General features: G+C 34.2%; 1 protein-coding gene across 1 annotated transcript; it reads right to left on the bottom strand.

The window, feature by feature from the left end:
• Positions 1-588: 588 nt before the first annotated feature.
• LOC128546066 (uncharacterized) lies at positions 589-9,905 on the bottom strand. Its single transcript, XM_053527552.1, has 4 exons — positions 9,697-9,905; positions 8,399-8,462; positions 6,264-6,338; positions 589-5,052 (listed from the first exon to the last, which is right to left on the bottom strand). The coding sequence occupies exons 1-4, from the start codon at positions 9,903-9,905 to the stop codon at positions 4,960-4,962; spliced, it is 441 nt and encodes a 146-aa protein (XP_053383527.1). The 3' UTR covers positions 589-4,959.
• Positions 9,906-12,949: the final 3,044 nt, after the last annotated feature.

The raw sequence follows: 12,949 nt of genomic DNA, 5'->3' as shown, positions 1-12,949 counted from the left end.
TATTGAACGCAGCTCCTTGTATTTTTTTGTGTTAAAACTGGTAATATCACAGTTTACCGTTTGTTATTAAATATTCTAACCAATGCTAAGATCAACAATTTAAATTACTTGCCCGATTTAAATGAGCCCTACCTGGGATGCAGATTTCTATTTTACAAGGAAGCTGTTAGGCTGGTGTGCAGGTGTGTTGTTCTACCTATGTACTCATCTGTTCCTTAGTTATCGCCAAGAGGTGCACCTTGGTTCTTCCTCCATTAAAGTGGGAAAGTTGTTGGGGTTGACACAACATCATATCCAAACAAAAACGTCTTGACTTGGATATTGGGTTTAACATCATTACTTCATTATTGAATGTTGTTTAGTTAACCTAACCGGTGTTCCTGGAACATTACAGACTCTCTGTTTACCCACATGCATCAGTGGTGGAGTACATAAATCTAACATACTGTCGCCTGCCTTAACATTCTGGAGGGCATTCTCCAGGGGAAAGAACTCTTACCTCTTAATGTATTCAAATTTTTCTACAGACCTTAATAAGGCCAGGCATATTTGTAATATTAACAGAACAAAAGACATCATCACAAACAGTAAAGTTATAAATAAATTTATTCCCTAATGCAATAATAGTTATAAAAACAGAAAAATCTAATGGAGTGTAAAGCATTAAAAAGATGCAAAAACATTTAACGTACCAGTCTACAACAAGAGTATCACAGTATAGAAACATACAACAAAATACAATAATCGTCATCAAGAGATATGTTCATCTACTAACAAAAAATATACATTTAAATATTTAACAGAATAAAGTCAGCATGACTTGTTTACAATATCTCGAGTCATTTTAACAAACTGACGTCTGCAGCTATCTCTATAATCAGAAACATACTGGTATGTCACTCGAACATGCGAAACAAAAGTGACAATCCAGCACTGCTGATAGCATTTTCATTTTCTATGAATTCAAGGTAATGTTTCCATTGATTTCCCTGAAAAATTGGTCAAGCTGTCTCCAAACAAATAGAAATGAGTCGTGCCATGGGAAAACCAACATAGTGGCTTTGCGACCAGCATGGATCCAGACCAGCTTGCGCATCCGCGCAAAATGGAGCTTGCCATTACCTAGCCAGTTATGTCCAGTTTGTGTTTTTAAAAAAAAAACGTGGAAAGGTACATCTTCTTGCAAACAAACAGCCTCTATATTTCTATATTAAAAATTCTGTTTATTTTGTTTTAAAAGCCCTAAAGAGGGTAATAAATAAAAGTTTAAATTCAAAAATATCTAAAACTTCAACAAAGTAATACTGGAAAAATATAAACAACGAAATATCTAAATAAATATTTTTATACTTTCTACAAATACCTAGCCAATTATGAAGTCTAAACGGATAACAAATTTACATATAAATCTTGACAAAAACATACAAGCTTCATAGACCTCAACGGGCTGTTGTATATTGCTGTCCAAAAAAACTAAAATATATTTATTAGATAGACGTAAATTCATTTTAGACTCGAGCATTTTCCCATGTAAATGTCTACATTTTATGATGCAAATGTCTATATTTTATGTTGAGAATGTCTATACTTGAGGTTTTGAATGTCTATATACAGACACAATTGGCACTTGCTAAAGTAAAGTCTCAATATTTTATTACCAAGAACAAAGAAATATTTCCAGATTCTTCTCCTTTAATTCCCTGAAGCTACAAGCACCGTTAAGTCACAAACTCACTGACAAATCTTTTTGTAGCTAAAATGAAAGTAACACAAACTGGTTTTCTTAAAGGAATAAAGCCCGACATGCCCACAATTAAAACTTTGATAAATGTTACTATGCTGCATCGAGTTTCTCACTGATTTTTTTTCTGAGACGGAATTTGAAAATAACAGAGCATTCAACCTTTCAAACATAAATTATTGCAATATCAAAGCAGAAAATTTAGATATAATGCAGCCACCTTTTTGTTGCTATGTTACTATTAATGTATTGTAACCCTGGAGCAAAACTTCTGGAACAGAATATACAGGCAAACCTGTGTTTAATACTACCTCTTTATATATATACAACAACCTTAAAACTTGCCTTGAAAGGCAAACCTATTCTTGTTGACCATACACACACCTTTACCAGGTGGGACAAACCTGCTCAAAAATCTCTTAATCTAGTATAGTCTTTAAAGACAAAACTGACTTTAAATAAAAGAGCAAATACAAGAGATTATGACAGTATGGGCATAATCAGGAGTTTTACTAGTGCAAGAGCACCAAACTTATCTGCTGAAGTCTGAAATTCTTCTATCACCAAAGTATGTTTTTATGCCATTCTAAGTATCCTCTGCTGCATTATATTAGCTTACTGTATTTGCCAATATGCCTGTATCTATTATGTGCGTTTCCACCAGTGCATGTACTTTTATTGTTGAAAATGCATTCTGACTTTGTTTCTTTGACCCCAGCCACAGCAGGATCCCTTTCTGCACCAAACCTCTGTACAAAATCCTGGCTATTCTTGTGAACATACATCATCCATTTTCAACATTTTAACACCACTTCAAGTATATTATGAAGGGAAAACAAAACCAGAAACAAGCTAATATAATATCAACTAAAAGAAATAAAAATGTAGATCTATACAGAATGAAAATGTTTACATTTAGAACAACAACTTTTAAACAGTTTCGAAACATTTATACAGTACAAGAAAATGTCTACAAACGTAATAAATATCACAGAATGTCTTTATCAACAGCCAGTGAAGCAAAAACCTTGGAGTATTTATTCTATGTCTTCAGAGCAAGTTTATTAGAAAAATGACAAAATAATTTCAAGAGCTGACAGGGAAAGCATCACAATGCATGGGATTTTTGAGTTTCCAATTAAGCACGGAAGATTTGACTTCTTAAATTGAGTTACAAGTATAAAACCAAGACAAAAATGTAAATACATGCAAACATATGATGTTGGACTGTGACAGGTATAGTAATGAATGAAATATTTTATACTAGCCTTAAGAAGAAAACTAAACATGGGCAAGACTACCGGGTTACTACATTGATATTTTGAGATGATTAACAAACAATTGCATTGAGCTTTAATATTAAAGAAAACATATGCACTATACACATCAATAAGACCACTAACCATTCTTCTAAAAATTGTCTTAATTAAGGTGGTGTAATATGGGATTCTAGTCTGACTTGCCATTGTCACCAAAAATCACTCGGAAGTCTTGTGTGTATACCAAAATGGTGAAACGGCCCAGACTTCCAGGTTACAAAACCAAGTCTGCAGACCTGTCCCAGAATACAGCCCCACCATTGGTTTATTCCAGACTGAGCTCATGAACAACCAATAAGATGCCGGAAATTTGAGACTGGTATCCAGATTCTGTTTTATAACCTTGGGCCCTGATAATTAATACCAATCTAATAAAGAAACAAAGGTTACCTCTAAAAACAATGACCAGTTATAATTACAACAGGCTTATTTTTATGTGTATATGTAGAAAAACAGCCAATCAACTAATAGAGTACCTCTTCACATACATACATGCTGTTTCAACTGAAACAGTTTTAACAGGTTTTCATAAATATAACAATCTTACTTCTGTTAAGAATTCCCGCACTTGAAGCTAAAGACACTAAACATCTGTACAAAAATAAATTCAATGCCTTTCTTTATCTATATGTAAGTGAGAAATATCAGCATCTCTTTTTTCTCTCTACAAACAAGACAAATCATTTGAAGCTAACATTCGGCACAATACTGTCATTTCTCCAGTTATCCAGCAACTGAGAATTACCTCTAAAATCATTATTTAGTGTGTTTTTTTCTCAGGAAAATAGTTAATTCTTTATATGCACTGTTATAACATATTGAATCCCATAAACATTTTCCTTACTTGTGTTATTGGAAAATTTTCCCTCTTGGCCTAATCAACAAATTTCTCCTCGAGTAAGTCAGTTTAATACCTGAATATGTCATAGCAAGAAATCAATAGCAGTTTAAGAGGTAAATTCGCTAGTCACCATACAAATAAATGCAAAAAATTGCCTAAATCTACATACTAATATATGAATATTTCAAAACAATAAAATTTATATACTCGTTAATATCATTCAATAACGGCAGATAGACTATAGTCAAAAATCGTTGCGTAAATTAGTAAAATTTTCCTGATAAAATAAACGATGTTAATGCAACAGCAAATTGCATTAAATCACCAGCATTTAAGGTAGTTCTGCAAGTCTGATTAACCAGAAGTGATGGTGTTACGTCATTTATCTGGAAACTCTTAGAACAATGCCTGGTAGCCGTTATATGGGCAACATATATGTTGCTGGGAATCTATTAAATCCTGTGTATGAAATGATAAACACAGAGTGCTACTGTCTTCCTTAAGACTGATTTTCACAAAAGATTTTTTTTTTCCAAATAGGAAAAAATGTAAGCTCAGGAATCTAAACAATTTATTTGGTCATGTGACTGAAAATAGGTAAACCTAAAACTATGGAAAGTTTCATTAAAATCACATTGTGGAACTTTTTCTATATGCAGCAATGTTGTCAAAAATGTGATTTCCCCAAAGAAGCCCCTTGTGAAAATTTACCTTAAGGTTGAATTACAAAAAAATCAAGCACTATCCCATCTTTTTTTTTGGCTGAATTTCCTTCAGATACAATGATGCTTTGAAAAAGTGTGGGTTTATAAAATTCTATATTGTCAAACAAGATTTGTTTCAAACATGCAGAACTATCTTTAATATGTGTAAAGATGTCATGCTCTCCTAATCTGCAGTCTATTTCATAATGATTCATATTCATTAAATTTTTTACCAATATAAAAAAAACCTGAATATTAAAAAAACTGATGCTCTGAATCCTTCACATATAAAACTAACATTCTGTACATATCAAAATAGCCTCCTTTATGCATAACACAAGCTTAACGACTGACTCAGTGTGTAGCCTGGTCCCGGATACTGTCTAGAAACGATGTATGTGTTCTCTCCATATAGTTTTGTTGTTCTTCATACAGTCGTTTCTTCTCCTGAAAAACATAAATTAATTAAAATATTTCAACATCGGGGGCAATTTCAAGTTGAGAAATTGTATGAATACAGCAATGACAAATAATTTAGCTACAAAGAACACTAAAACTGTCTACTTTATACAATAATTAAACTTTGCAAACTGTAACAAGTATTTCTTATTCCAACCGAATAATTATATTTAAATATGCAGGGTTTTGCGTTTTTTTTAAATTCCTCTTTTTAACTCTTTTTTTTCTATCATGATACTACCGGTATTTAATAACATGAAATATGTAAAATCTGAAATGGCATAATCATATATAATGGCACACATTACACAGTAGCTACTAGAACAACATATAATATTACACATAATATGCCTACTGGTGATGTGTTCTCATTTTTGACTAAGATGAGTAACATAAGCTAATGAAGTGAATGTGTTAAGTAATGGTGAGCTGTTGATGATTTTTGTATTTTTTTAATATTCAAAGTCAAGTTTAACAATTTACAGGAGAAATACTAATAACCTCTCTTTATACATTCGAGCCGCACCATGAGAAAACCAACATAGTGCGTTTGCGACCAGCATGGATCCAGACCAGCCTGCGCATCCGCGCAGTCTGGTCAGGATCCATGCTGTTCGCTAACAGTTTCTCTAATTGCAATAGGCTTTGAAAGTGAACAGCATGGATCCTGACCAGACTGTGCAGATGCGCAGGCTGGTCTGGATCCCTTCTGGTCGCTAACACACAATGTTGGTTTTCTCATGATGTGGCTCATTCTGTATTTCAGAAGGAAAGAATACAACGTTTTACAAAAATCAATGTTACCACATTTTCTTGAGCTTTTTCCTTTGAATGTTCCTCTTTCTAATTGAAGTAGTAAAATGCTATAAAGTCCCTAAGTTTAGCAAATGTCCTATTTTGCATTTTGCAGATAGCCTTAATTTAACCTCAATTAAACAATATAAGAAAATAGAACTATTGAAAGTTCTAGCAAAAAGGCATAGATTGAGCAGAAAGTTTCAGAGAAAATCAAAACAAAGCATAAATTGCTGAAGGTATAATAAAGCAACAGGTCTACTTGGTTTTCCTTACTTTTTTGAGATTTTAGTGAGTACTAATAAAATCAATCAGAAATTTTTCAATATGATTGCAATTCTTTTTTTTTATAGGACCCAAGTAAAAATTCCAATACACAGTGAAATGTGTGCAATGTGACAGACCTTTACTTGTGCTACATTGTTTTTTCTACCTTCACTCTCGCTGCCCACGTTGGCCCGTGCTGAATCCGGATTAGTCTGGAAAGAAATCAAGCCAAACCCAAGTAGCTTCATTAGTTCATGCATCCAAACTTTGAAAAACAAATAAAAAACACCTCAGTATTTCCCCATCTAAACCCTCTATCCCACCAGTCCCTAAAAGTGACTGAATCTGCAAATGAAAAACAGCAGTATAATTTCTGCAATCAAGCTCTGGTTTTTCTTAAATAAGCAGATTTTTCTCCCTAGCATGTCCTCGAAATGAGATATGAGAGTAAAAGAAAGAGTGTTTCTAGCCCTGATAGAATATACAAGAAAACTGAAAGATCTAAAACTCGCAAAGGTCTACACTATATTTAATATTCCTAAGTAATACATTTATAATTTTTTCAGGAGTATCACTAATATTGCATCTGCTCTCAGTCCTTGAACTTTTTTTATACAACCTGTAAACAATCCCAAATCCCAACCAATTATAGTATTTGGTGTTTTCAAAAACTGAAATTTGAAGGTACCTCCCAAACTTTTACAGTTTAAGCTGTTTAAAACTGATTAGATGCATCATCACTCACAAAATTATCACTCATATAACTGCACTTCATGAAAACAACACATCTTTCACAATTTTAGATATTATAAGTGCACTTTTTTTGAGATATTCGTTTGTTCAAAACAGAAATCAAATAAAGAGAAGAAATTCTGGTTCCAAAGTCATAAAACTGATACTGGAGACCAGTCTCAAACTTTCAGCATCTGATTGGTTGATTTTAAGTTTAATCATGAAACTGACCAATCAAAAGGTTACATTCCAAGACTGGTCTTCAAGTTTATTTTTATAACTTTGGAGCCTTAATTATATCAAAACTTTATTCAGCTAACCATTCTACTTCTGTGCACCTGAGTGTATTGATAAAAAAAAGCAGAAAATTTAGTACATAGATGTTGTCAAGGAAGTCTTTTTGATGAACTTATTGCACTAAATTCCTACCATATTTTGTGTTTTATTGAATGAAACATTTCTAAATTTAATGCATGGATTGAGTTTTGAGTAATATGTTCAAAGTAACAAAGCATGTTCATGGTTCTGCTAACCAATGCCAGTATCTGACAATATTCCCAGGGAGAACAGAAGCAATCAAATCATTTCCTCAAAAACTGACCACAAAGAAACTTTGGGGGAAAGCTGTTAATGCTTTACGATAGTACTGCATGATGGTAACAACAAGTTATGTCTAAAGTACCACATTATTTGGTTTATCATAGAATATAGTCAAATATTCCTAGAGAAAAATGAAGCAAAACTGATAGTTTTCTCAGTGTAACCTTAAAATTTATAATCAAATCAAACCCTACTTTATAGAATTTTTTATCTTTATATGCACAACCACCTTAAACTGGACTGGTTAACTTGCACTCTTTTAAGAAATTTGAGTATAACATGCACTTTTTTGAGAGAAGATTTTCTTTTTCTTTGTGAAAGATGTATTGTCAAAAACAAGCTCTGTTTTCTTGTGCATAGCATTAACAATGTTACCATATTTGGCAGCTATGGCTTAATTTTTAATTTCTTCTAAAATACAGAAAATCATAACTGAGATTACCTAATAAAGATTAACTATTAAATGGAATAAACTACATGAAACCTATAATTAGTACTTAGTACTGTAAAATACTTAGTATTTGTGAAAACTTTACTTTTGCTAATATTCGCACATTTCACCCTCGAATGTTAAAAGCTTTTCACAAAATTTTTAAAAAGTTTGTATGTGTATATACTTAGCCAAATACTCTTCCCATTTCAAAACATCCCTTATTCAAGGTATTGCGAATAAATAAAATAGGACAAAAATTGGGAGAAATTTGTGAAATAAAGTTTGCACAAAGGTTTTAAAGCATTTTCAGTAAAATAAAAAAAAAAGAATGCAGAAAAATGAAAACAACTATAGTAAGAATATAATTTAACATACTTTTAAATAAATAAAGAATAGCACTAGAATATTAAATTTTTAATCATGTTAATCCAAATACAGTTTCTAAGCATGACAGGACTATCAAAAGACATAGAGCAGAAGACAGTATAAACACTCAGACTAGCTTACATCATTTTGCCACATACTATCCGAATTCCTCTCTCTTTGTCTATCCTCCTGAATTGGATCCAATCTGTAATACAAATGGTATAACTTGAGGGACGCACCATATTCAACAGTCTACAGGTGTTAATATCAGGTAGATTTTATTTTCTAACTTGTTAATATGGTGTAGATTTTTAAATGGTTAAAAATGTACAATGTAAATTAAAACTTGCATGAAGTAAGGAAATATCACTAATGCTTATTTAAAACAGATCTGTCATTGTTTTTTCTTAATTTGAGCCGCACCATGAGAAAACCAACATAGCGCATTTGCGACCAGCATGGATCCAGACCAGCGCAGAATCCATGCTGTTCGCTTTCAAAGCCTACTGCAATTAGAGAAACCATTAGCGAACAGCATGGATCCTGACCAGACCACGGATGCGCAGGCTGGTCTGGATCCATGCTGGTCATAAAAAGGTAATATGTTGGTTTTCTCATGGTGCGGCTCATTTGATGATTTATCTTTTTTCAAGCTCCTCAATGATGACTCAATGTATAATATTCAATGGCTTAGAGTTCAGCTGTGCAAGAATTTAACCATTTGCCCTCTAATGCCTTCATGGCTAAATATCCAAGGACCTAAATTATGAAACATGGTATATCAAACAATCAATCACAAGGAAGGCCTTAATCATTCTTTTTGTTACACATTCATAAATTGAAATGCTATGATAAAAAATATTCTGCATTCATAGCATTGTTACAAATCTGGTGAGTTGTTGTGAAATCTGTTACCATAATGGTCTCTGGCTGGCCTTCAACTTAAACCTGATGTTAACGGCAGATACATATGAGCCGCACCATGAGAAAACCAAAATACTGCATTTGCGACCAGCATGGATCCAGACCAGCCTGCGCGGATCAAGATCCATGCTGTTCGCTAACGGTTTCTCTAATTGCAATAGGCTTTGAAAGCGAACATCATCGATCCTGACCAGACTGCGCGGATGTGCTAGCTGGTCTGGACCCATGCTGGTCGCAAACGCATTATGCTGGTTTTCTCATGGCATGGCTCATATGAACCTGCCTTAGCGATCACCTGTATTAAGCAGCCTTAAGCAGCCAGTCGTCATACCTCCAAAATAATTTTTTGTTCTAATTTTAACTTGCCATAAGTAGCCACCTGTCTTAAGCAACCAGACTGTGTTGCTCCTATCACTAGCTGCTAAAGGCAGGTTTGACCGTACATAAAACAACTGCCTTCTTCTTTGTATAAAACTTTATTACTACTAAAGAAATAAAATCTAAAAATTTCTTACCCTTTTCTGTTGCTAGTCCTCAATGCATGTAGACTGCTATTTGGGTCATGTGCCTCATCGATACATTTGCGTATAAAGTTTGCCACTTCCTGATGCTGGTACTCCTCGGCCAGGTCAAGTGGTGTACGACCTAGTTGGTCTTCTGCTGACAGGCTTGAACGGTTGGCTATCAACCATTTAACACATTCCAGGTGACCACTAATAAACATATTGGATATTTTCGTTAAAATGTTCAAGGACATTTTTTATCTAAAATGAGAACTTGAATGCAACTGTAATATCATCATCATTTTTCAGTTTTTATGCTAAAATTATATCAAAATGCTACAGTTTTAAATATTTAAATAGTAGCTAATTAAAATCAACAAATCTGAATATTTGGAAAGTTTTTTCTTGAGTTTCCCTGAGGATGCAGATAACCATTTATAGAGATTTTCTTTAACACCCTCAACCTTATCCAATAGTCTTTGTGTATAATCCACCCAATTTCAAAGACCTAAGAAGCATATAGTGTTTGAACTGTTTGTGATGTCACACTTATTTATGTTATCACCTTCTACTGCCTCTTGAACTTAGTACACCTGGAGCATATTATTATGCTCTTCCAAATTTTCACACACTCTAGCCTGCGTAAGCTCTTAAACCTAGGTTAGTGATCTAGGGTCATCAGCGCCCTCTTGTTTTGCTTTAGCCCACAGGCTTAGCTCAATCTGTTTAAATTTGTAAATAAAACATAATTCTTTTTTTCAACTTAAGTCTCTGAATTACATGTGTACCTCTTGTTAGTACACAGTCATCTGCAAAAGACACACATTAAAAGATACAGAACCCGGTAGGTCCATTATGTAGAACAAGAATAGTAGAGGTCCAAGGACAGACCCCTGAGGGACGCTTGATATAACAGGAGCAAATCCAGATGTTGCTCCATCTACCACCACCCTCTGATGCCATAATGATCTAATTTTGATAAGAGCCAGCCATGGTGAACTACAACAAATGCTTTACTAAAGTCCACGATGGCAACATCAACTTGGCTTTGCTGTACTGATTTAGCTAAGTCATGATTAAGATCCACAAGTTGGGTCTCACAAGGCCAGGCACGAAAACCATGCTTGTTGTCCACCAGGATGTTAAATTTGTCTAAGTGATCCAATATATCACTGACCACAATGTGTTCTAATAGTTTGCTAGCTATACATGTCAATGAGACTGGTCTATATATTTAGAAGCTTGAAACTTTTCACCCTTTTTAGCTCACCTGTCACATAGTGACAAGGTGAGCTTTTGTGATCACCCTTCGTCCGTCGTGCGTGCGTGCGTGCGTCCGTCAACAATTTCTTGTCTGCACTATAGTGGTTTCATTTATGATTTTATCTTAACCAAACTTGCACACAACTTGTATCACCATAAGGTCACGGTTCCTTTCTTGAACCTGTCAGATCCCATTATGGGTTACAGAGTTATGGCCCCTGAAAGGGCCAAAATTAGGTATTTTGACCTTGTCTGCACAATAGCAGCTTTATTTATGATTTGATTTTTACCAAACTGGTACACAACTTGTGTCACCATAAGATCTTGGTTCCTTTCTTGAACTGGCCAGATTCCATTATGGGTTCCAGAGTTATGGCCCCTGAAAGGGCCAAAATTAGCTATTTTGACCTTGTCTGCACAATAGCAGCTTCATTTATGATTTTATTTTAATCAAACTTGCACACAACGTGTATCACCATAAGATCTTGGGTCCTTTCTTGAACTGGCCAGATCCCTTTATGGGTTCCGGAGTTATTGCCCCTAAAAGGGCCAAAATTAGCTATTCTGACCTTGTCTGCACAATAGCAGCTTCATTTATGAGTTGAATTTAATCAAACTTGCACAAAACTTGTGTCACCATAAGATCTCGGTTCCTTTCTTGAATCGGCCAGATCCCATAATGGGTTCCAGAGTTATGGCCCCTGAAAGGGCCAAAATTAGCTATTTTGACCTTGTCTGCACAATAGCAGCTTTATTTATGATTTGATTTTAACCAAACTTGCACACAACTTGTATCACCACAAGATCTTGCTTCCTTTCTTGAACTGGCCAGATTCATTCATGGGTCTAGAGTTATGGCCCCTTAAAGGTCCAAAATTGGCTTTTGCAGCCATATAGAGACTTCATTTATGGTTTTATTTGATACAAACTTCCAAAATATCTTCAACAACAATAAATCTTGGATTTCTTGACAAATCAGATCCAATCGTAGTTTCCAGAGTTATTTTATATCTGATTACCTCCCCTGATTGTAATCAAAATGGATTTATATCAGTAAGTACTTATAGGACTTAGTTGAAATTTCATTATTGTTATTAGTTTGACTGAGACAATCAGGGTAGATAACTATGGACTGATTTTATGTCAAATTACCTCCCTTTATTTCAAATTAAAATGCGTGTATCTCCGTAACTAATGAAGATACTGATCTGAAATTTCATTTATGTCAACAGATTTAATTGGCAGATCCTTCTTTTGTTCACTTACAATTTTTTTTTTAATTACTTCCCTTTTACGATACTATAAATAGCTTATTTTAGTAACTTTTTTATTATTGGCCATAGGGAAAAACCGAGACCACTTTTGTGTGGTACAACATGGATGGTACCTCCAATTTTTAGGTGTATTTTGACATATCTATACCTTGTAAGATTTTTTGTTCTTTTTGGTTAAATTTCTTCCCTTTGTTGTTCCTGTCCTTTGGATTTAGATATCTTTTCCGAGGACCTTCTTGTCCTCAAGTGCAATGATAACAGGTGAGCGATATAGGGCCATCATGGCCCTCTTGTTTTTAAAGATAGGTGTTACATAAGGCTCAGACCAATCTTAGGGAACAGTACCACTATCAAGAGATTTATTAAACAATATTGTAAAGAGTGGAACTATTTCAGTTGCACAGTCTTTTAAACTGGACCTGCTGCTTTGTACAGGTTTAAATTTTCAAGCCATTTTTTAACACCATTCTCAGTTACTTTTATTCTGGGCATGCTTGCAAATGGGCTAGGACTAAGATTTGGTAAGCTAGGACTGGGGTCATTTGTAAATACTGAAGAAAACCATTAATTAAAAATTTCTGTCTTATCATGGGCACTAGATTTCCAGACACCTTTTTCTCTCAGAAGACGACACCACAAGAGTCATTTTCGAACATTTTATAAAAACACAGAATCATTTGGTCGTGCCATGTTTATGTGCTTCGGACACTTTTGGAAATATTATAGTT

This window comes from Mercenaria mercenaria, chromosome 2 (assembly GCF_021730395.1).
Source record: "Mercenaria mercenaria strain notata chromosome 2, MADL_Memer_1, whole genome shotgun sequence".
Classification (NCBI taxonomy): Eukaryota; Metazoa; Mollusca; class Bivalvia; order Venerida; family Veneridae; genus Mercenaria; species Mercenaria mercenaria.
Note: the sequence above shows the minus strand (reverse complement) of the source record. Positions and strands in the feature narration are given on the sequence as shown.

Bases quoted from the DNA above. Each gene is read 5' to 3' on its own strand.
- LOC128546066 (XM_053527552.1), bottom strand. From the start codon at position 9,905: ATGTTTATTAGTGGTCACCTGGAATGTGTTAAATGGTTGATAGCCAAC. The intron at 6,339-8,398 runs GTAAGCTAGTCT...ATTTCTTTCCAG, and splicing joins ATAGTATGTGGCAAAATGAT to ACTAATCCGGATTCAGCACG. The intron at 5,053-6,263 runs GTCTGTCACATT...TATGTTTTTCAG, and splicing joins ACAATGTAGCACAAGTAAAG to GAGAAGAAACGACTGTATGA.